The sequence below is a fragment of the Amblyomma maculatum genome, chromosome 5 (genome assembly GCF_055883805.1).
Source record: "Amblyomma maculatum isolate TAMU_Amacu chromosome 5, ASM5588380v1, whole genome shotgun sequence".
Lineage (NCBI taxonomy): Eukaryota > Metazoa > Arthropoda > Arachnida > Ixodida > Ixodidae > Amblyomma > Amblyomma maculatum.
Genome location: NC_139348.1, coordinates 40118108 through 40139114, shown reverse-complemented (window position 1 = coordinate 40139114; position 21007 = coordinate 40118108). Strand labels below are relative to the sequence as shown.

The following is a 21007-nucleotide window of genomic DNA, read 5'->3' as shown; positions in this document are numbered from 1 at the left end:
GTACCAGTACGTCACTGACACTGTGGGGCAGAAGCGCGAAAACATACCGGTACGTTCGTGACAGCGAAAGGGTTAAAGGGGTCATGACAGCTAACAACTGAGCATAAACTGATTATTGCATTTCACTCCTCACACGTTAAATTATAAGTCCTCAAAATTTGAGCTCATTCCTTGCAGTAGACAGTTTTAAAATTAATTTTTATTATTAATATAGGAATCTGCTTTCTGGTCTCGCAACCATTGGCTGCTGACGTCTCCATGTTGTCTGCTATTCGTGGTACCGGCTGCGCTCTTGCATGCACGTCATGGATGGTGGTCACTGATTTTTTTTTTTGTTCAGCAAAAATATTTTTTTCACATATTTTTTTTTTTTTTTAGAAGCCTTCACTATAATATGTTACCTTAGAGATTCTCGGACTTGTTTTGGGCTTCGTCTAGAGATTGCCAAGGAGGCCGAAATCAACAGGCTCATGTTGTATAATTTAGGCATGCAATCAGAAGCGTATTATCCTTACTTTATGAGAGCTGGCTTGTTTTAGCAAGAAGCGCTCCCACATATAAAAAGGCACTTGTTCAATGTTTCGTTCGGTCGTGTACATGTGCCGCGAAAGTGGGGAGGGGTTAGCGTTATCTTCCTGATTGTTGAGATATTGCTGTCGCTCTTTGGGTCCAAAAACTAAGAGTAATTATCTCAAACAAGCATACCTTGATGCGAGAGTATACCTTGTGACATTAGAGGAGCAGCCAAAACTTTTGAACGAATCGCTACTTCGTGACATGCTGTTATATGCGCGTGTTAGTCAGACTTAATTATTTTCGGCTGGTCAAGCATTTTTGCAATACGTACTATGTTCAGTCTGTCCACGGCCAGTGCACGAAAGAATGTGCCGCTGCCGCCGCTTCAGTCCCGTCATCGCAAAACACAACGCGATTCGATTGCTCTTCACTGCATGCCTGCACCGAACAAAAGCCTCCCAGCCGCCGCTGTCTTCGTCTCGCCTCCCTCGCAGCTGCGCGCGATTGCGATGGACTCACGAGCCTCACGAGCCTCACCTTCCGTTTTTCTAGTGCTTCTCCAGCAAATGACTCATGAGTGCTTCAATGTAAGCATACATCATTTAGTATTTATATTTAGTGTGTGAACCCTAAACTCCCGGAGGAATGCGCCGATTCGCGAATTACGACTGCGCCCCCAGCCTGTTTGTTTATACAGCTTTTGCAATGACTGGATGTATGCTGCTTGTTCACACGGCATAAAATGCAAGCTGAGCTAGCAATACCAAAATTATCCACTTCTTTTCGCATCAGTTGCACCTTTATTTGTTCACAACCTACAACTGCGCTGCAAGAAGCGCCGTGGATGCTACGTCCCCTGCCTGCGCCGGGTATACAGTCGAACCCGGATATATCGCACCCGGATATTTCGAATTTTGGCTACATTGAACTCGCGGAATATCCCCTTAAAAATCCCATGTAAAGGTATAGGAAAGCTGCGTCGTATATTGAACTCTATTTCACCGGTGGTTCGATATATGAAACTCCGCACCACACATTTAATGGTGCGCCTCCCCCAAAGACGATCGCATCACCTCAGCCATTTGCCGCTTGACGTTTTCAAGCCACGCGCGGAGGGAATGAGAGGACGCAGCTCGGCTACGGCTGGTCTAGGGCAGCGCCGCGCCCTTCCCCTAAAGGCGCGCGCATCTGTGGTGATCGCTGCCGTGCTAGCACGTGACGTTTGCAAGTCATGTGTGTGAAGGAACGAGAGGGAACCAATGCAGCCGTGGTGTTTTTTTTTTTTTGTTTTATTTTCTTTCAAATTCTTGGGGGCAAAAATGAAGAGTGGGTTCATTATGCGAGTGGGTTGACTACGCGACAAATACCGTATCATTTTTCACGATCACAAGTGGCGTCTCAAGCCGATTTCTGTATATCAATTTATCAATATATCGAAATATTTCGGGATCCCCTTCGAGTTTGATATATCCGGGTTCGACTGTACATACATGCGGCTGGCTGCGTTCACTAGACAGGGTCACATATATTGACGCTTCCCGCTCAATGTGCACTCGCTTTGTGATGTAAGCAGTCGTCGATTTTGGGTTGCTGCTGCCAGAACTACACTCGATAACAACATGCGACCGCTGAAGATTGTGAATACGCACTCCGTAATCGCCGAAACTCGAGACCTGAACGGGCGTACTCGAGCTAGGCCTACTCGTCGCTGAACGATCCGGTAGTTCTGTGCCGACTAACATTTCTGCCCAAGGTCATTTCTGATGGCAATGGGGAGCATGTAAAGTTTAGCTTCTTGTTTGCCTTTTTTCTAACTCGATTAAGCTACAGACAAGCGCAGCTGTCAAGGCTGTTCACTCGAGTATCGGGTGTCAAGTTCTCGCTCAGACCCCGATCTGACCAAAACAGATCGGACGACCGTCCGCAGATCAGTTCCGTCGGCATCGTCGCAGGGCCAAAAACCTCACACTATGGTGATGGGCGACCGTTGGTCGTGCTGGCGTCGTCGCCGGTGTAATGCGACAGATGAGTGCATCGATAAGCTAAGGACCCTAACCGTGCAGCCCACTGATTGTGAGCATGCCTATGCTGAAGAAAACATGTTACTCAGTCGCTTTCATGAGGTAACATCTTCATCAAGCACTTCTGTATGAAAGACGACCACTGTGTCAATCGTCACAAGAAAAAAAAAAGAAAAAAGTGTTTTTTGATATTGCAGCCTGCATTGCAAACGACGCTCCACCGTGTAAATTTTGTGACGTCACACGAGCATTTCAAAATGGCGGTCACTCTCGGTGGGAGAAGCTTCTGAATTCCGATTTCTATCGCGTTTTTTTGTAATATGCGCCGCGCGCTAGGCACTAAAACTTTGCGAGTAGAATCACAGACCTGTATATTATTCACAGAAGTATAAAACGGCAATACATCGAACGACCCTGTCATCGTCCCTTTAACGGGAAGCGATATCAAGACAGTCTTTATGAAAATCAAGCAACTAGTTGGGGACGCGACCGAGATGGAAAGTGTGCCAACCGCATCGCCTTAACCGCTGCAGCGAGTGGTCTGATGTGAACATTTCATTAACAATACAGTGCGACGGGCCTCTATTACGACACTGCTAAACATTTGACAATTTGAGCTTTGGCTAATTTGAACATCTTTCTGGTTCCATGACGTACGGATTTATGAGCTTTTACTGTATTTTTACTCGCTGAGCTTCACTCACGGACAGTGTCACCGTCCATTGTCTGCTCACTATCAGAAACATCGGAAGTCAGTCATTTTAGCTTTGAAATGCAGAAAGGGCTATCAAAGTTGAATGTTATTTGTTTTTTTGTAAAGTGTGATAATTAATTCTCATTTTATTTCACATGGAATGCATCTGCGTCTAGAATTCAGCAAGGAAATCAAGGCGAACACTCGCTGCGCATAATTAAGCACTGCAATACTGCACAGAGCTGGCAGGGTATGCCTTTGTGTCATGAAAACATTTTTTCTGCGCGTCTCTCCACGAAATGGCTGGTGCACACGGCAGCGCAGTGGCCCCTGGCTGAGGTTGCCACCACTACTGACTTTGTGCTCTCACATGGACTACTGCTAGTGTGCGTGCAGTGCGTTAGTGTGGTGCACAGCGTGCTCGTGAAGTTGCAGCTGCAGTGAAAGTAAGCGCTTGGTCAGATATCATTAGTGCTCTTAACACGTGTCAAATTAGTTGATTAGGGAGTTCAGTAAGTGCTTCTTTTTTTTTTTCTTGTACGACTTGTATTATTCTATGCCTACCGTTGGAATTTATTGGCAAATGCAAATCAAGACATAGATGACTTTGGAAGTTTTTTTTTTTTGTAACAGTCCAGGTGTAAAAATAATTGGTCATAGCAATCAGCTTTTTCAGTTTTTTTCAGTATAGCTATATATGGACTGCACTGTATTTATATCTTATTCGTTCTTAGCAGCTTTCAGGCAGTCATGATCTGTGTGTGTTCTAGAGACTACATTTACTCAAAACCAAGTCGCTGCTGAAGGATACCATAATGTGCTTTCTTTTTTTACTACTAATCAATCTATTTCTTTAATTCAGTGTATAATAACAAATTTTTTGTTTTGCTTTGCACACTTTCTGCAGTGATCTTTGCCACAGTTCTATACTTCCTTCGAATTAGCAAGAAATTTTAGCAATAATGGTGGTAACAAAACCACCGGATGTTATTTTGTGTATCAGGAGCATGTAATGAGTGATAGCAAGTGGACACGAACACATACCGGTAATTTTTCTCCGCGTGCGCAAAAAACGGAATGCAGTGCCTAGTACTGAAAGCCGCCGCCAGATGTCGCCACTGGTATCATCATCATCATCATCATCATCCAACGTTTGCGATCGGACAATACAAGTGCCAATAGGGTTATTACGAGTCTCTATGTTTAGCTGATCTAGTGACTTTAACGAGGATGCTGTCACATTGTATTGAACTAGATGTCCGCGTCGCCCAGCCGGCACAGCTACCTTGGGCACGGCAATCTTTTGCTCAGGCTTCACGTACGCGTACAGTATTTACTTGCATAAGATCCCTCTGTTTCGCTCCAGTATATTTCTTGGCAATGCGCCAAGGTGCTGAGCAGCGGAAATCTTAGCATTAGCTCTAGTGGTGGGGGTGAGAGGGGGGGGGGAGGGGGGTGCAAACTTGGCAGAGCGTCAGCGGCCTTGAGAGGAGTGCCTGTTGTGACTTGCTCAGCTCTTCATTGCAGAAGGGTGGTTTTCAGTAGTTTTGCTTTATCCCAACGAGATTGGGGTTGGCGCTGTCCTGTTTGCTAACACAAAATAATTGCAGCAAGCGCCTTTTGAAGGGAACATGCTAAAAAGCTGAAAACCGGTGTCATGATGATTGATGGCTTGGATGGACAACTTGTAAAAAGAAAAGAAATTCAACTCCATCTTGCTTATTAAACCCTCTCCTCAAACTCTCTTAGATAAAAAAAAGAAAAGAAAGCGTGTTCATTAGAGTACAGTCGTGCCTCGTTAATATGGACACTTTGGTTTCCGACCAAAACTGTCCATAAAGTGAGTCATCCATAATAACGAGTCATGAATAAAAACAAAAAGGATTTTATTGAGAAAAAAGAATTGTAATTAAGGACTGCTTTGGTACATAACGGTGTGCACTGGACTAAAAATTTCACAGAACACCGGCAATTTTGAGTGCATTGTCTTTGTCATTGTTGTCTGAAAAATTGTAGTGCAATCAGAAGCGACTCGCTTATCATGACATTCTGGATGTTGGGCTTTGTGTTGGTTGAAAGTTCGAGCACGAACTCCTCACTGGCCAATGAATCAGCGTCTGATTCTCTACTCACTGCCACTTCCAAAATGGCCTCTTCACTGAGCAAAATAGCCGCTAAGTAGCTGCTTGAGATTCTCCTGAGGCGAGGAAACAGCTGAGCTGTCGATACTAGTCCCTCGCGACTTGGATTGACTGAGATGGCTTTTGCCGATTGTATTCACAGATTTCTTCGCGCCTACGTTCAGCTCTGTACTTTTGCATTGAACTCCCGCCATGCCAAAAGCCAGACTCAAGTGTAGGGTTACAGGCTCCTGATGCTTTGCACTTTTTTGTCTAGTTAACCTTTCTGCCTTTCCGTTCTTCTGATTCTTTCTTTTTTTGCCTTGTACTGTTTCTGTAAGGAAGCAAGGGAGTCAAGTTGGCAAGCTGCTATGCAGAGGGCTATCGAACATCCTATCTTGGCGCCGCTTTTATGTGTTCCTATAAAACAAACACTGCAAGCTGCGAGCTGACTACGAAAAGCTCAGACCTTGTCAAGGCCGCATCGTTGACTCAAAGTGAAGCCGACATGCGGACCGCCTAGTGCGCAAAGTTTGGCAGTTCGGCAGTGCAACAGGGACGAAAACCAGGAGCATGAGAGGGAAGCGCGTCCAGGACGAGACGCCCGGTCCCGGTTGTGTGTTCGTACGTCGCCTTTCTTTTGTCGCTCTACTTTGTGAGTGTGTCTTAACTTTCACCGAGAAGCGTTAACGGCTTCATGGAACACACATTGCGCTTTGGGAAAGAAAACTTCAGTTCCCACCACCGCTGTAGGCACTTGTCTTTCTTCCTGTCATTTCTTTCTTACGCTTTTACCGGCCTCTCTGTTCGCATTCAGCAGAATTTATTGCAACCACATGTTGCTGTTTTCCCGACTGTGGCGGCACTTCCGCTGCACCTAGAAATCTCCTGGTCCCCCCCTTTCGGGGTCTTTCTTACGCTGACCCTCGGTTTTCTGTGTACGTTCCGCTCCGCTCTTGCGCTCCCCTCCCCCCGCCTCCCCCCTCCCTTAGTACGGCGACACGCAGGCTTTGGTTCTTTTCCAACCCCACAGGACTCGTTCAAGCATCCTGCCGTATCGGCTGTCGCGTAGGTTCGCGGGCGGCGCGCCCCTCTTTAACTTGCGTTCGGACTACTCTGCTTTTTTTCAAGCACTGTCCATATTAACGTGACAAAAATACATGGGCCCAAGTGGGGCGCGTGCATTCTTCCCCTGTCCATTGTCCAGACAGCGAGTTTCCATATTAATGAGGCATAAATACATTGAAAAGGTTTCGTCCCCAGAAAAACTCCATAATTCGGGTCGTCCATATTAACGGAGGTAATATTAACGGGGGTAATATTAACGGGGGGTCATATTAACGGGGTACGACTGTATTTCCGGTTAGCGCTTTGTCATTCCGACTGGCCAGTGACGTCATCGCTGACACTCTGTTTGCTGTGTACGTTCCTTTCCGCTCTTGTGCTCCCCCTCCCTCCCCCCCCTCCCTTAAAACGGCGACACGCCCGCTTTGGTTCTTTAAAACCCCACAGGACTCTTTCAGGCATCCCGCCGTATCGGCTGTCGCGTAGGTTCGCGGGAGGCGCGCCATTCTTTAACTTGCGTTCGGACTCCTCTGCTTTTTTTCAAGCACTGTCCATATTAACGAAACAAAAATACATGGGCCCAAATGGGGCGTGTGCATTCTTCCCCTGTCCATTGTCCAGACAGCGGGTTTCCATATTAACGAGGCATAAATACATTGAAAAGGTTTCGTCCCCAGAAAAACTCCATAATTCGGGTCGTCCATATTAACGGGGGTAATTAACGGGGGTCATATTAACGGGGCACGACTATTTCCAGTTAGCGCTTTGTCATTCCGATTGGCCAGTGACGCAATCGCATGACGAGTCCTAAAACTTCCGGACCGCGGGTTTTGTATGCACACGACGGATGGCACAGCTGTGGCTGCTGGTACATGCATGCGATGCGCGAGGACTTTATTAAATTGAAAGTGCAGCATAAAATTACTTCGTTAAATCGTGGAAAAAAATGCAGTTTTCAGTGGGCCAGAGATGGGAAACAAAAAAAAAATTCATTAACATTGCCCTTATGTTTGAGGTGTTCACAGAAGAATGTGACATATTGGGCCTTTCCTTTCCTGCAAACTAACACACAATGTCTTCATGGGCTAGCCATTGACCTTCAAGGAGCCACAGGACAAAGTGTTGCTATTGTAAAGAGGAAGATGAGTTTCGGAGGCATGCGCACTTTGAGCACACGGCGCGAGATGTGTTGTAGAAGAAGAAGCCTCGGACTGATGCTTCAGCGAGATCTCTTTCTCGGATCACCAGGCTAAGAAACCTCGTTACAACTTGGTGGAGGTGCTGATTCGATCCTTCATCTACCATCCTGCAGCTATGCAGCCGCACCGTTGCACCAACAATGACAACCGATGTGAGCCAGCCCTCTGCTTCTTCGCCAACCCCCGTTGTGTGCCCAGGAGCACTCCGACAGTGGGACCCGGCCATATTTAGCGGGACTGATGATCACGATGTGGAGGATTGGCCTGCCTCTTACGAGCGGGTAACCGGCCACACGGTTGGGACGGACGAAGCGGACGAAGCCCTGAAGCTCAACAACGTCGTAGTCTATCTGACAGATGTTGCCAGTCTCTGGTACCACAACCACGAGGCAGAGTTCACCACCTGGTCAGACTTTAAGCGGGCCTTGTCCGATATCTTTCGCCGCCCTGCTGTCCGAAAGCTGTGCGCCGAACAGCACCTGAAATCTAGACGCCAGCAACACGGTGAATCCTTCACCAGCTCTATAGAAGATGTTGCGAGTCTGCGCACACGTATAGACGCGTCCATGCCGGAATTACTCATATCGGGCATATTTTAAACGGCATCGAAGCAGACGCCTTTCAGATGCTTGTCGCTCGCAACCCCAACACCGTTGCCGAAGTCTTCACGCTTTGTCAGAAATACGACGAGCTCCAAAAACAGCGCATTCCAGCCCCACCACCCTCCATACAGCCCAATTCACTATCAGGCTCTGCTGTGTCGGAGACCAGCTGCTCGCTGCGCGACCAGATCAAGGACTTTGTGCGTGAGGAGGTCGCCCGACAATTGTCCCTTCTTCAAAGCGTTCAGGGCCTTCCTTCTAACCCAGCCCCAAGCCTTCAAGCTGTGATTCGGGAACAAGTGGCTGAGACGCTATCAATCACTCCTCAGCAGGTTCCAGTCGCAGCGGCCGTTACACGCTGACATCCTCAGATGCCCCATCACTGAACCGCATATCTCGTTCCGCCCTCGTTCTGTCGTCGTGCTCACATGACTTTATTTTAGGGTGGGGCTTTCTCCGCGACCATCACGCTATTATCAACTGCGCTCGCGCCGAAATCGAACTTCTCCCGTGCAACGCCCCTTCGGATATCGATTTGTTTCCTGCGCTTAGCAAGCTGACTGTGACTGCAGACATCGAGGTCCCTCCGCGGTCATCTATTACCATTCCTGTTTCCTGCCTCTTCGCACCTGACGGCGCCATCATTTTCTTCCCGTCCGAGAGCTTCGCATCTCGCCACGCCCTGCTTCTACCCTACGCTGTGCTCACTGTCCAAGATGGCTGCAGCCTAATTCAGGTTTCCAACCCTTTGCTGAGCCCCTGCTTTTTCCTCCGTGGTGAGTGCCTTGCTATTGTGCAGCTCATCGATGGCGTGATCATCCCGGACATTTGCACTGATTCCTCTCTTCCTGTCGTCTCACTTGCTTTGCCTGAGCCTGCTTCTTCCGATGCAGTCGAAGTCTTTGTTGGTTCTGTTGACATTAGCCTCGCCCCACAACAACGGTCCCAACTTCTTCACTTACTGGAGAAGTATCGCTATTCGTTCGATATTTCGAAAAGCCACCTTGGCTGCATGGCTACCGTCACCCACGAGATTGATACCGGCACCCACAAGCCGCTGCGCCAGCGCCCATACCGTGTCTCGGCAGCTGAACGACAAATTATTGAAGAGCAAGTCGACGACATGCTTCAGCGGGGTGTCATTCAGCCGTCCAGTAGTCCGTGGGCCTCGCCTGTCGTCCTTGTCAAGAAAAAGGATGGCACTATACGGTTTTGCGTCAATTATCGGCGCCTTAACAACATCACACGCAAAGACGTCTATCCGCTGCCTCGAATTGATGACGCCATAGACTGTTTACAAGGAGCTTATTTCTTTTCGTCGTTAGACCTGCGATCAGGATATTTGCAAGTACCTCTAGCGGATACCGCACGCGCCAAGACTGCTTTTGTGACACCTGATGGCCTATACGAATTCAGCGTCTTGCTCTTCGGACTTTGTAACGCGCCGGCCACTTTTGAGCGCATGATGGATTTGATACTCCATGGCCTAAAGTGGAAAACTTGTCTGTGCTATTTAGATGACATTGTAGTCTTCTCTTCTGATTTCAAGAGCCACCTTCTCCATTTGGAGTGTGTGTTGAACTGTTTGACCCAAGCTGGGCTCCAACTTAACCTGAAAAGTGTCACTTTGGCGCTCGTGAACTCACGATTTTAGGCCACGTAGTTTCCAAAGACGGCATACTTTCTGATCCTGCCAAGCTTCGCGCCGTTGCTGAGTACCCGAAGGCTTCCACTATGAAGGAGCTCCGCAGCTTTATCGGCCTATGCTCTTATTTCCGACGTTTTGTCTGAAATTTCGCCACTACTATCGCGCCTCTGAAGAACCTCCTGCGCGACAACGATCTGACCGGTTGGTTAAACACCTGTGACACCGCTTTCACAACACTGTGCCGTCTCCTCTTCTCACCTCCCATTTTATGGCACTTTGATCCAACTGCTCCCACTGAAATTCATACCGATGCCAGTGGCGTTGGCCTCGGCGCTGTTCTTTCTCAGTGAAAACCCGGTTTTGGGGAATACGTCGTTGCCAACTCGAGCTGTTCGTTGACGAAAGCGGAATCTAACTACTCCGTCACAGAAAAGAATGTCTAGCCATCATTTGGGCGACCTCCAAGTTTCGCCGTTACGTGTACGGCCGCCCTTTCGACATCGTCACAGATGTGTTGGTTGTCCTCCTTGAAAGACCCTACAGGCCGGCTAGCCCGAATGGGCCCTCCGTCTCCGAGAGTACGATGTCCGTGTCATCTATCGCTCTGGCCCGAAGCACAATGACGGCGACGCCTTGTCCCACTCTCCCCTACCACCTCCCAGCGCCTGCCGTTCCCGCGTTGAGTGCTCTTCGTTGACGTATCCCTTGCGCAACATGGCATGGGAGCAATAACAGGATCCTTGGATAGTTCGCCTTATTGGCTTCCTCTCGGATCGATCGGCTTCACTAGTACCTCGGGCTATCTGCCGCCAGGCTGCTCACTTCGCCATTCGCGATGGCCTCTTGTACCGCCGTAACTACACATCTGACGGTAGGAAGTGGCTACTTGTCATCCCTGCTCACTTGAGGTCGGAAATCTGCGCAGTCTTTCATGATGACCCACAGTACGCTCATGCCGGCGCCTTTAAAACATACTCACGGCTTTGTCTTTGCTATTATTGGCGTGATATGTTCACTTACGTCCGCAAGTACGTCCGCTTGTGCGCCCACTGCCAACGTCACAAGTCTGGCCCTCACACCTCAGTCGGCCCGATGCAGCCTATTCCTTGCCCCTCACGCCCTTTCGACCGCATCGGATTATGGACCGCTTCCATACACTGCTGCCGGCAACCGCTGGGTTATCGTAGCCGTTGACCACCTGACTCGTTACGCTGAAACCGCGGCTCTCCCTGAGGCTACGGCATCCCATGTGGCATCCTTCATCTTGCACCATTTCATTTTGCGCCGTGGTGCACCCCGCAAACTCTTGAGTGACAGAGGACGTGTCTTCCTTTCGGCGGTAGTGGAATCCTTATTGCAAAAATGCAACAGCGCTCACTGCACTACTACGGCATACCATCCACAAACGAATGGTTTGACGGAAAGGTTTAATCACACCTTGGGCGATATGCTCTCCATGTACATCGCACCCAACCATTCCGACTGGGACTGGCTCCTACCATTCGTAACGTATGCTTATAACACCGCCACACAGACTACTACTGGCTTCTCACTTTTTTCTCCTCTACGGACGTGAACCTTCCTCTCTGTTGGACACAATCCTGCCTTATCGGCCAGAGGAATCTGAATATACCGCTGTCTCTGAAGCTTCCAAACACGCTGAAGAATGCCGTCGGCTCGCTCAGTCTTTGACATCAGGAAAGCAGGGACGCCAAAAGTCGCGCTTCGACTCTGCTCACACTCCTGACATCTTCCAATCCGGCTCTCTCGTCTGGCTTCACGTGCCATCTACGACTCCCGGTCTCTCCTCCAAACCTCAACCCAAATATCATGGACCCTATCGGATCCTTAACCGCACTTCCCCAGTCAACTATATCGTGGAACCCGTGAAGCCACCCTCTGATCTCCGCTGAAGTAACCGTGAAACTGTCCCATGTGTACCGCCTCAAACCATACTATGATCCATCTGTGTTGTCATCGCCGTGAGCTGCCAGGATGGCTCGTCTTTTTGCCGGGAGGTAATTGTAAAGAGGAAGATGAGTTTCGGAGGCATGCGCACCGCGCTAGATCATGTTGTGGAAGAAGCCTCGGACTGACGCTTCAGCGAGATCTCTCTCTCGGATCCCCAGGCTAAGAAACCTCGTTACATTATAATATACTGTGCCTTCCTTTTCTCCAAAACATCAGAGTGCTTGAAGTGTAACCGTGTGGATCACATTGGTGTTGCACCACAAGACCTTGACCTTCTGACCTTTGGGTAACCTTTGATCTTTGGGTGACCTTCTTGACCTTTTGACCTTCGGGTAACCTTTGATCTTTGGGTGACCTTCGACCTTTTAAACTTGCAGCTAAGGAGTGAGTGGAAGGGGTGGAGCACATGATTAATCATATGGGTGACATCACGTTGGTTGCGCCATCGCGTGATGGACACAGCCATGACTTCAATCGATGTGTATAGACCTCCTCCATGTTTACAAACAAACAAGGCAATCCATGTTGCGCTTAGTCTGCAATCCCACGGTATGCAAAAAGCACAGGAGCGGCACTGTGGTCAAGTTTGTCAATAAATAGCGTGTTTTGGGAGGTGCAGGCGCCCAAAATTTTGGCAGACGAAATAAGATGATTTCGTGAGCCTCAGCAGTGCAGACAGAAGCGATACGTGAAGAAAAAAAAAAAAAAATCACGGGACTGGGCAAGCGTTGCTGCCCGCTAGGGAATATGAGCAACGTTATCTATTTGCTGTTTTCACCAGCAGACCAACCGCGGAACGCATCGAAAATTTTGAAACCTCGGCTTCTTACAACTACTTTCAGACGAGTAAGTAGACAGGGATTTTTCTCGCTCGTAAACGGCGCGCGCAAACCAAGTACGAAATATTCCGCTCAAAACATATTATTGCACTCTCGGATGATTCTTCCCACCGAGCAGCAAATGAACGTTGTTGCTAAGCACGAAGCCCCTCGCTAGCTTCGAGCAGCTTTTAGGTAAGCATGGCAACAGTAGCAAGGGCATTGCGCCTTGGCACAGCACAGATTTGGTTATCCGCGCGTTATTCGTTGAAATTGCCACGCCGCACGTCTGTTGTATCTGTTTTCTTCTTGGGTGACTGTCGGCATTAACTTTCACAATTTCGTCACGGGTATTCATGTTTTTAGCTTGCATTACAATTACCAGCTGCAGCGGTCGTGGTGGTTCAATAGCTAGGGCGACCCAGTTCAGTCCTGGCTACCATGGCCAACGTGAACAGGCATGATAAACTTAGAATGCCACAGTGTGTCGTGCACTACAATGCAGTATGTATATAAGTCCTCAGAGAGTCTGAATCACGACCCCATATATCGCTCGGCGATGCTGAACCCCACAACTCGTAATCACAATCAGCCATTGGGAATGCAACTAAAACCGCTCGGTATAAAAAAAAATTCAGCTCCAATTCAGTAAATCAGCGGCTGTCAACGCGCTGTGGCAATCTTCATCACTGAATAGACTAAAATAATCTGAGGGGAACAGGGCGGAGGCTAGCCATGCAGCGTAACCACGAAGGCGTTCAACACTGATCACTCACGCAGCAGCTCACTATCGCATACATACATTTACCAATGTGAAAAAAAAACGTTATTGAGGAATTGTTTTACATGTAGGTAAGCACATCCACGGCCGCTCGATGGAAGCGCACTGGGTGCGGCCTGCTGCGTCGCGCGGCCGTCAATGGGCAAGCGCGTCCTTGGGGAGTTTACAGTTGCGCCCGCTATTTCTGCTGAGGGCGCCACTGTTCGGGGACATGTCGCCGCCGGGGTCGCCGGCTCTGAGCGCGCGGTTTGCTTACTTTCTGGACGCGTTCGCCTCGTGTCTGTGTGGTAAACGCAAACTTTTTTCTGTGCGCACGTTAACGTTGAGACGGGATGCGTTTGTTTTTTAAGGTGAAAGCCGTTCTAGGCTCATGGAGCGAAAATTTGTGCGCAGAAGCTGTGCCTGTAATCTGTGCGTCGCATCTGTACGCTGGTGTGTCAGTCGCAAAAGCGGACGTGCAAGGAGGGAGATTAAGAATTAAAATGATTGATGGTGATAGGTAATCAATAAAAGTTATAAATAGACGTTGATAGAGGTAATGACTAATGCTAATGACTAATAATGGTTAATAATGACTAAAATGATTTGTAATGACCAGTATATCAAACTGCGACATGTATAATGATCGCAATTGATCAGAAATGAGTAAAAGTGCTTAGCGATGTGTGGTAATGACTACAACAGCTAGGCATGACTCATCATTACTGCTAATAACTACTAAATGACCAATATGTGAAACGACGACGTGTAATGACCACTGCTGATTCTAAAGGAGTAACCTGCTTAGATATCAGTGGTAAGGGCTACAATAACTACGCAGGCAGACTCATCATGACTGGGAAACGACCAATATACTATATCAAACGACGACTTGAAATGACGAACTGTGGCAAACGATGAGAGGCAAATGATAGCAGAAGGGTAGGCTTTCGCCATCCTCCGCTTAAGAGACATCTAAGAGACCCTCTAATTTTATATGCTGAGCTCGCTTCAGGCAAAGGCAGCAGCGAGGAGTGAAAATGCAGCCGCTTCCTTTGAAATGAAAGTGGCGCTGAGGTTAAAAAGTCCAGATGCTGAAGCACAATGCCCTATCAGCTACCGTTGAATTTCCTACAAGGGGCAGCACATTGGACGTGTTGGTGATTAATTATAGGTTAACGGTGCAAACAGTGTGACAGGAACACAGGAGAAGAGGACGGCACAACCACGCTAGTTGTGTCGTCCTCTTATCCTGTGTCCCCTTAATGTTGTTTAACCTATTCAGTTACCATGGAGCTGGCCAGTGAACTAGAATTTTTAACGATGTGTTGTGAAGCAGATAAACACGAGCAGGTATCACCTGAAGCTTTTCTCGCCGGTTATGTTGCGAGGACACATCAGAAACAGGTACAAAGGTTTTTTTTATATAAGCATACAATTTGTTCTACATTTTGCCGGGCTAGTCTGAGCATGGCTTTACAAGCAAAGGAACCTGTGCATACAACATTTGTTTATACTCTTTAGACTGTTTGGGCCGACGCGATAATGTGAAAAGCCCAGTTCCAATGAAAATCCGGCGTCCGCTCTGTCGGCGGAAAGTTGGAAAAATACCTCTCTGGTAAGAGGCACTTTAGTTGGTGATATGGCCAGAAACCTTTGGCGCAATGTGAACACATGACATGTTCAATGTGGCAGGAGCTGCCAAACGAGAGAGAGTCAATAAGATGTAAGGGTGAAATGAAAATTATTGAAAGTGGGGCCCTTAGATCCCAAGTCAGGCACACTATACTCCTATAGGGTGTGTTCGTACGGCTTCGGTAAAGAGGGGCTTTATATAGCTATGTGTAGGGTGCTATTTCATATAATGCGGCGGCTTAAGGATGCATTCTAATGATATGTGACAGAGGCAGCAATTACGGGATACTGTGAATAAGCAGGTAGCAAAGTGCGGCTACTCCAACGAGGCTCTGCAAGGAGATTTAAGAACCCCAAGTTTTGTTTACCACTATCAGGTTGTTGCTTAATTTATGCGATATTTGGTAACGGTTTTGAGGTGACATGTCAGTCGTGCAAGAGCCTGTTGCAGGAAAGATGAGTCAACTGGACCAGTTACAGGTTAATGAAAACTATGGACAATGGAGGCTTGATGTACCCCGCAAAGGAAGTAATCAAGCTTTGTCAGCTTACGGGCACCATCATTAACAGGATGATGAAGTCTGAAAAGGTCCGGCGAAGTAGCAATCTGTGTAAACATTTGATTTCATCATTTTTTCTCACTGTACACTATACCTGCACCTCATCTATGAAAACAATGATCGCGTCCATGCTGAGGCGCTATGCAAGGTATCGTTAAGTTGCTGCACCCACTGATAGCGAGCTGGGCTGGAAATGTGAACTCAACAGTAGAGCGACGTTTAAGGCTATGGCATAAACCTCTCTCAAGAAAGGTTTTTTATCTGCGATTTGTAACTTTCTTCCTTTTTTGTGTGGCCATTTAATAAGCATACTCGGCTGCTCGCTTAATCTTGGCTACAGTTGCGCTCTGAAGCGTGAACATTCTTGTTATCGCAGCTAAGAGTTTCACAACAGGAACACTCGATGCGCTTTCTTCCATTGAAAATTAAAAACCAGCGAAATTATATGGGTTTACGAGCAGCCAATAAAAATAGTAACAAAAACATTCGGCGCATATACGTAGCACCTTAAGGCAGACCGGCTCTATGAAGCGCGCTTAGTTCGGTCATGCAAAATGCGGGAAGCCATGACGGATAGTGTTCTGGCGTACAAAGTTTAAGGTCTCCAACTGAGTCGAAGGTCCCAGGTTATCATCTAGATTTAACCTAATAAACATCTTCATATTTCCACCGTAACATTTGTCAGAATGAGATAGAAAGGTTGGTTACATGTCGCATTTTCACAGAGGTTACTCATAGTAGGACATTGTTTTATTGGATAGCGCTGTCAGCTTAGAACAGGTTGACATCAATTTGTGTATAAAAGCTGTATGCAGGAATGAGTAAATGGTATAAAAATGACACACGGATTTCGCGACATAGTTAATTAAGTGGTTATGCATTAGGCTACCATGGCAGCTGAACAGCTTCGAATTGTTCACAGCCGGGTCACATTTTAATGTGACGAACAATTGGATCTGAATGCAACATCACGGTAATGCGAGCTCTCCAATCAAGTGGCATTGAACCACCGTGACATTAAGTTTTTCGGGGTACACTCCAGTATACATCCTTGCCGAGAGTGCTAAGTGCTGACATGTTCACACTAGACATGACAGTGTATTCTAATTCGTGTTGCAAAATTGTACGAAGCGGAGCTCTTATATCCTTAAAATAAAAGGCTTCTACCACGCCGACACCCTCCTGAAAGCGCAGCCAGGCGCAGCTCTCCGCACGCGGCTGTCCCCGAACGGTGGCGCCGCGGCGGGGGCGACGCGAAGTAGGCGCCTCCCGCCAGTTTCGGGCGACGTAGCAGGCCGCACCTAGTGCGCTTCCATCGAGCGGCCGTGGCACATCTATGCATGCTCCAACAAAAAAGCAGGCCTACGCATTGCAATATACCGGCCTTTAAGCAGCTGTACAGCTCTGGCGTAGAAGTGAATAAGCTCTAGCTTAGCCATGGCAAAGTGTTTGCCGCATATCTGATAAGCCGGTGTCGATATCTAGCCTTGGCGCTTCACCACGGCGACCCTCTGTTTACGGCGACCTTCGTCGCCAAGAAATCTGGGCAAGCTTATAAACTTCTCTTTCTGTGCCTTTTGGCACATGCCACGGCGACGCAACTAGTCGACATGGTGCTGTTTTATTTCCGGCAGCAGCAACCCATTCCGCATTCATGGTAGGCGAAAGCGACTGAAATGTTTTTGTCTACCACGTGAAAGTCACTGACGATGACAGCGCCACCACTTCTTTGTGACGTAGCCGGATTGAAAGAGGTCTATAAGAACAAGGAGCAACTGTGCCTCAACTCGGGGCCAGCCGTGGACCCCAGTAGCGATGATGCTGCACTTAGCGCGTTGTACTGATGCCAGTTAAATCGGGCTGTGAAAGAGTTCTACCAAGTGTACCATGCTGTGAAGCTTTCACTGAATACCTTGTTTACCTAAGCTAAACATTGTTAATTTTTTCTGTGCAGGTCCAGTTCCTGCTAGACCGGCTACCAATGTGCGAGATGCACTATGCTGTTGACAAATTACCCATGGCAAACCTGGTGTTTCCCGACTTGAGGATTTGCCCTCCGCATTGTCCACCGTGAGTGAGCTAGTAGGGGAAGAGCTGTTCCTTTTTTTTTTGCGCCTTCACGGCTGTCTTTTTGGCAGGGGGAACTCTTTGCTACCTTTGTTTCTTGCTGTTATTTTTGAATGGTTGTGTAGGTATTCCTTATGGAGCAGCAGCCTGCTAGTTACCGTATTTACTCGAATGTAATGAGGGATATTTTTTCACGATTTTTGGCTTTCAAAGTCTACCCTCGCATATAATCAAGTATTGCGATTTGGTCGGCTAAAGCAGCACCGGAGTGTAGCCACATTGAATCTGCCACCACTCGGTTTCGATTTCTATGGTTCTATGATGTTATGTTGGCACTGTGGATACCAGGGAAGCCAAATCCCAATTCATCCAAAGTCAAAACGTTGTGCTTTTTCTCGTGGGCTCAGGATCACGTTGTCCCCTTGATTATGCGCTTGAAGCATCTTTTGCAGTGGGTTAGCGGGGTTACTTACGTTATCGCAGTTCGCACAATGGCGACGCGCTGTGCATGGTACGACGCTCGCCTCGAAAAGGCTATTGTGATAGCAGAAGGAATCAAATTCTGCAGCAGCTCCACGGCTAGACATTACTAATATACCTTACGTAGGTGGCGGATGCAGTTGCAGGCGATTTTTAAATCTGGGCCTGGCCGCAAAGGCTTCCGAATCGTTTGGAAGGATGAGAGTGAAAAGGTAGACTGGGTTTCCGAGAACTCGACCTCCGACGACGAATGACCGTTTTTGATTATAGACTGCAATGATGATAATGTCTATTAAGGGGGGACGCTGAGATCAAATCGAGAAAATTTCGCGAAAAATCAAATTTTAGAAAAGATCTGATTTGGAATCTGCAAGGCCTGTTTAATCACATTGCAAAAAAATTCTGCTGAAAACAGCCTCAAAGTGAGCCTGAAAATTGTTTTTGTGACCTCTGGTAGCAAAAAGCTGGCCGAAATGTCCGGGAAAATGGTCTATTTCTAAGTGTAATAACTCCGCGGCCGAAGCGCCGATTATGAAAATTTTGGTACCACTGGAAAGCTTGTTTCACCGCAGTACTCCTCCTGTCAGAGCCACGTGTCTACAATAAAAAATAAATGCACAAAAGTAAAAAACGCGAACGCCTCGCATAGCCACTTCTAGCACCGATTGGTTGCGCCAGTCACGTGGTGCTCAGCACTCTCTCCGAGTGGCTGCTGGAAAGCACACCATTGCTCGCGGCATCTGCTCCCGCCTTATTCGCACATGTTTTTGTCAACTGCTCGATAGTTTGTGAATCCGCAGCTGCCATTCTGCATTTATCGTCACCACCACAGTTGCGCGAGGCTTTGTCTTTGTGCCAACGATGCAGCGAGCGGTGCAGAAGTATGGGACAAAGTATGCGTGCAGGAAGCACAAACGCAAGCCTCCTATCCGGAGAAAGAAGCGATCAGCGGCAAATCGGACAAAGTGAGGACCAGGTCGGCAAAAACACTTCTTGAAAAGTATCAGCGTACCGTGCGGTCCGTCCGAAAGGCAAAGAAACGGAAGCAGCGGTGAAAGCGACAAGGATATCGCACTTATGTTTCGACGCGGTACGGCTCCAACGAACGGAAGTCTCTAGACGCGCAGAACGCTCGGCTGATGCAATGGCGCCGCCGCACGGATGTGCCCCGATGCACTCGGTGAAGATCACGGAGATATGTCGCGGAAGGCCGACCCTCCCTTGGAATTAATGCTAGGAAGTGAACCCAAAGACCTGGCGCCGTCAACCAACGTCGCAGTGCAGTGCCGACATGGGGAACGTTCCATTTTTGTGACGGCGGGTGACGCCGATGTGGCGTGAGCTCTCGAGTACGACGGCAGACGTTTGTGCAACCGGAATAGCACCATTCCATGGCACCTAGGCCCGAAATCGATTCCCAGTAGTTCATTCGAGGTCCCGGCTCCATCGACTAGCCGCGATGCAGATCTGATACGGAAAAACTTCCGTTTTTGCGATGGCGAGTGATGTGCTGCCAGGCTTACGGCAAATGTTTGCCTAACCCAATTCGCACCATTCAGGCACCTGGAACCGCGTTTTGTGCCTGCGGAAACAACCCAGAAGGAAGCATGCAGCGTAGCAATACAGTATTTCAATGCAGAGGCGTTTTGATGGGCGAAAAGTGGCTGTGCAACTTTAATGTCAGTTTTCTCAAAAGTGCCTTTTGACCCAACTGGCCTGCTTGCAGAAAGCGTAGCACGGCAATGGCTTGATGAATTTTCATGAGGTTTGTTGCATTATATTCCTTGGTAATTTCTTTATGCAGTGACATTCCCATATATTCAAAATATTGTGTCATTCTTTTACTTTTTAGCTATTTTGAAATGGTAAAAATGAGTGCATTATGCAAGCATGGATGTAATGTACTGTGTAAAAAAAAGTCAAATGGATAAAAATATTTGGGGAATATTTTAGCCATTCATATGGCTAAAATATAATGCCAACTATGGGCTTCTACCACGGTTTTTTGTCATGCCAGGCTTTCTGCAAGTTTGGTAAACAATAATGCAAATATAAATTTCTGATGTCGAAGCTACTGGAAATATCTTAATGAAGCTTTGTAATTAGCCATTCAGCACAGTTTCCAATAAGCATGCCAAGTTTCATTGCTCTACTACAAAATTTAAAGAATTTCACTTCGATCCTCATGTCCCCCCTTAAAGGTACTTTTTCAAGCGCTTCGCGTTACATTCGTGGTTTTATTTTTTCCCACTGGGCAGTATGGAAAGTCTCCCCTCGCGGTACATTCGCGGTTGCATTACATTCGAGTAAATACGGTATATAGCACCTTCCTTTTGGGGGTGCGTCACTTTTTTTGTCTGCTCCACTTTGGCACGCTGAAATGCAGCCGCTGCATTTTGGCACACCCTCCTTCCCATTTAGTTACACTAGCTGTCCAGCGAGGGTGCCAGCACCACATGCTGGTGTGCGGCTCAGTGATGCAAGTACTGGAGAAACTGGTTCTTCAACTTTGACCGACAGAGCGTGGTGCATTCCGCTGATGTTCGACTTAGCCTCACGGGAGTGCCTTCCGTGGGCTCGTCCTGCCCGAGCTCAAATACCTGCCCTGCTGTGGGCAAAAACTTGCCTTTAACCTTGCTGGTGAGTCGAGCGACCTCATCATCATCATTTATCATCATTTATTGACCCTTAAAGATCCCGTTAGGGACATTACATAAGGGGGAGGATACAGAAGTATTCAAGTCACATGATTATAAATATAGAAAAAAAAAGAAAGAAAAAGGTGATCAAGATTACATAAGGGGGAGGATACAGAAGTATTTAGCAGTCATACATGAATATAAATATAGAA

At 47.7% G+C, this 21007-nt stretch overlaps 1 protein-coding gene across 1 annotated transcript in view; it reads left to right on the top strand.

Moving 5' to 3' along the window:
• Nucleotides 1-21007, top strand: part of LOC146188113 (ATP-dependent RNA helicase with zinc finger domain-like) — a 136702-nt gene that overhangs the window by 62289 nt on the left and 53406 nt on the right. Inside the window, exon 11 of the mRNA XM_084603633.1 lies at nt 17564-17679. Within this exon, the coding sequence (XP_084459759.1) occupies nt 17564-17679 (116 nt within the window). The remainder of the gene's footprint in view (nt 1-17563; nt 17680-21007) is intronic.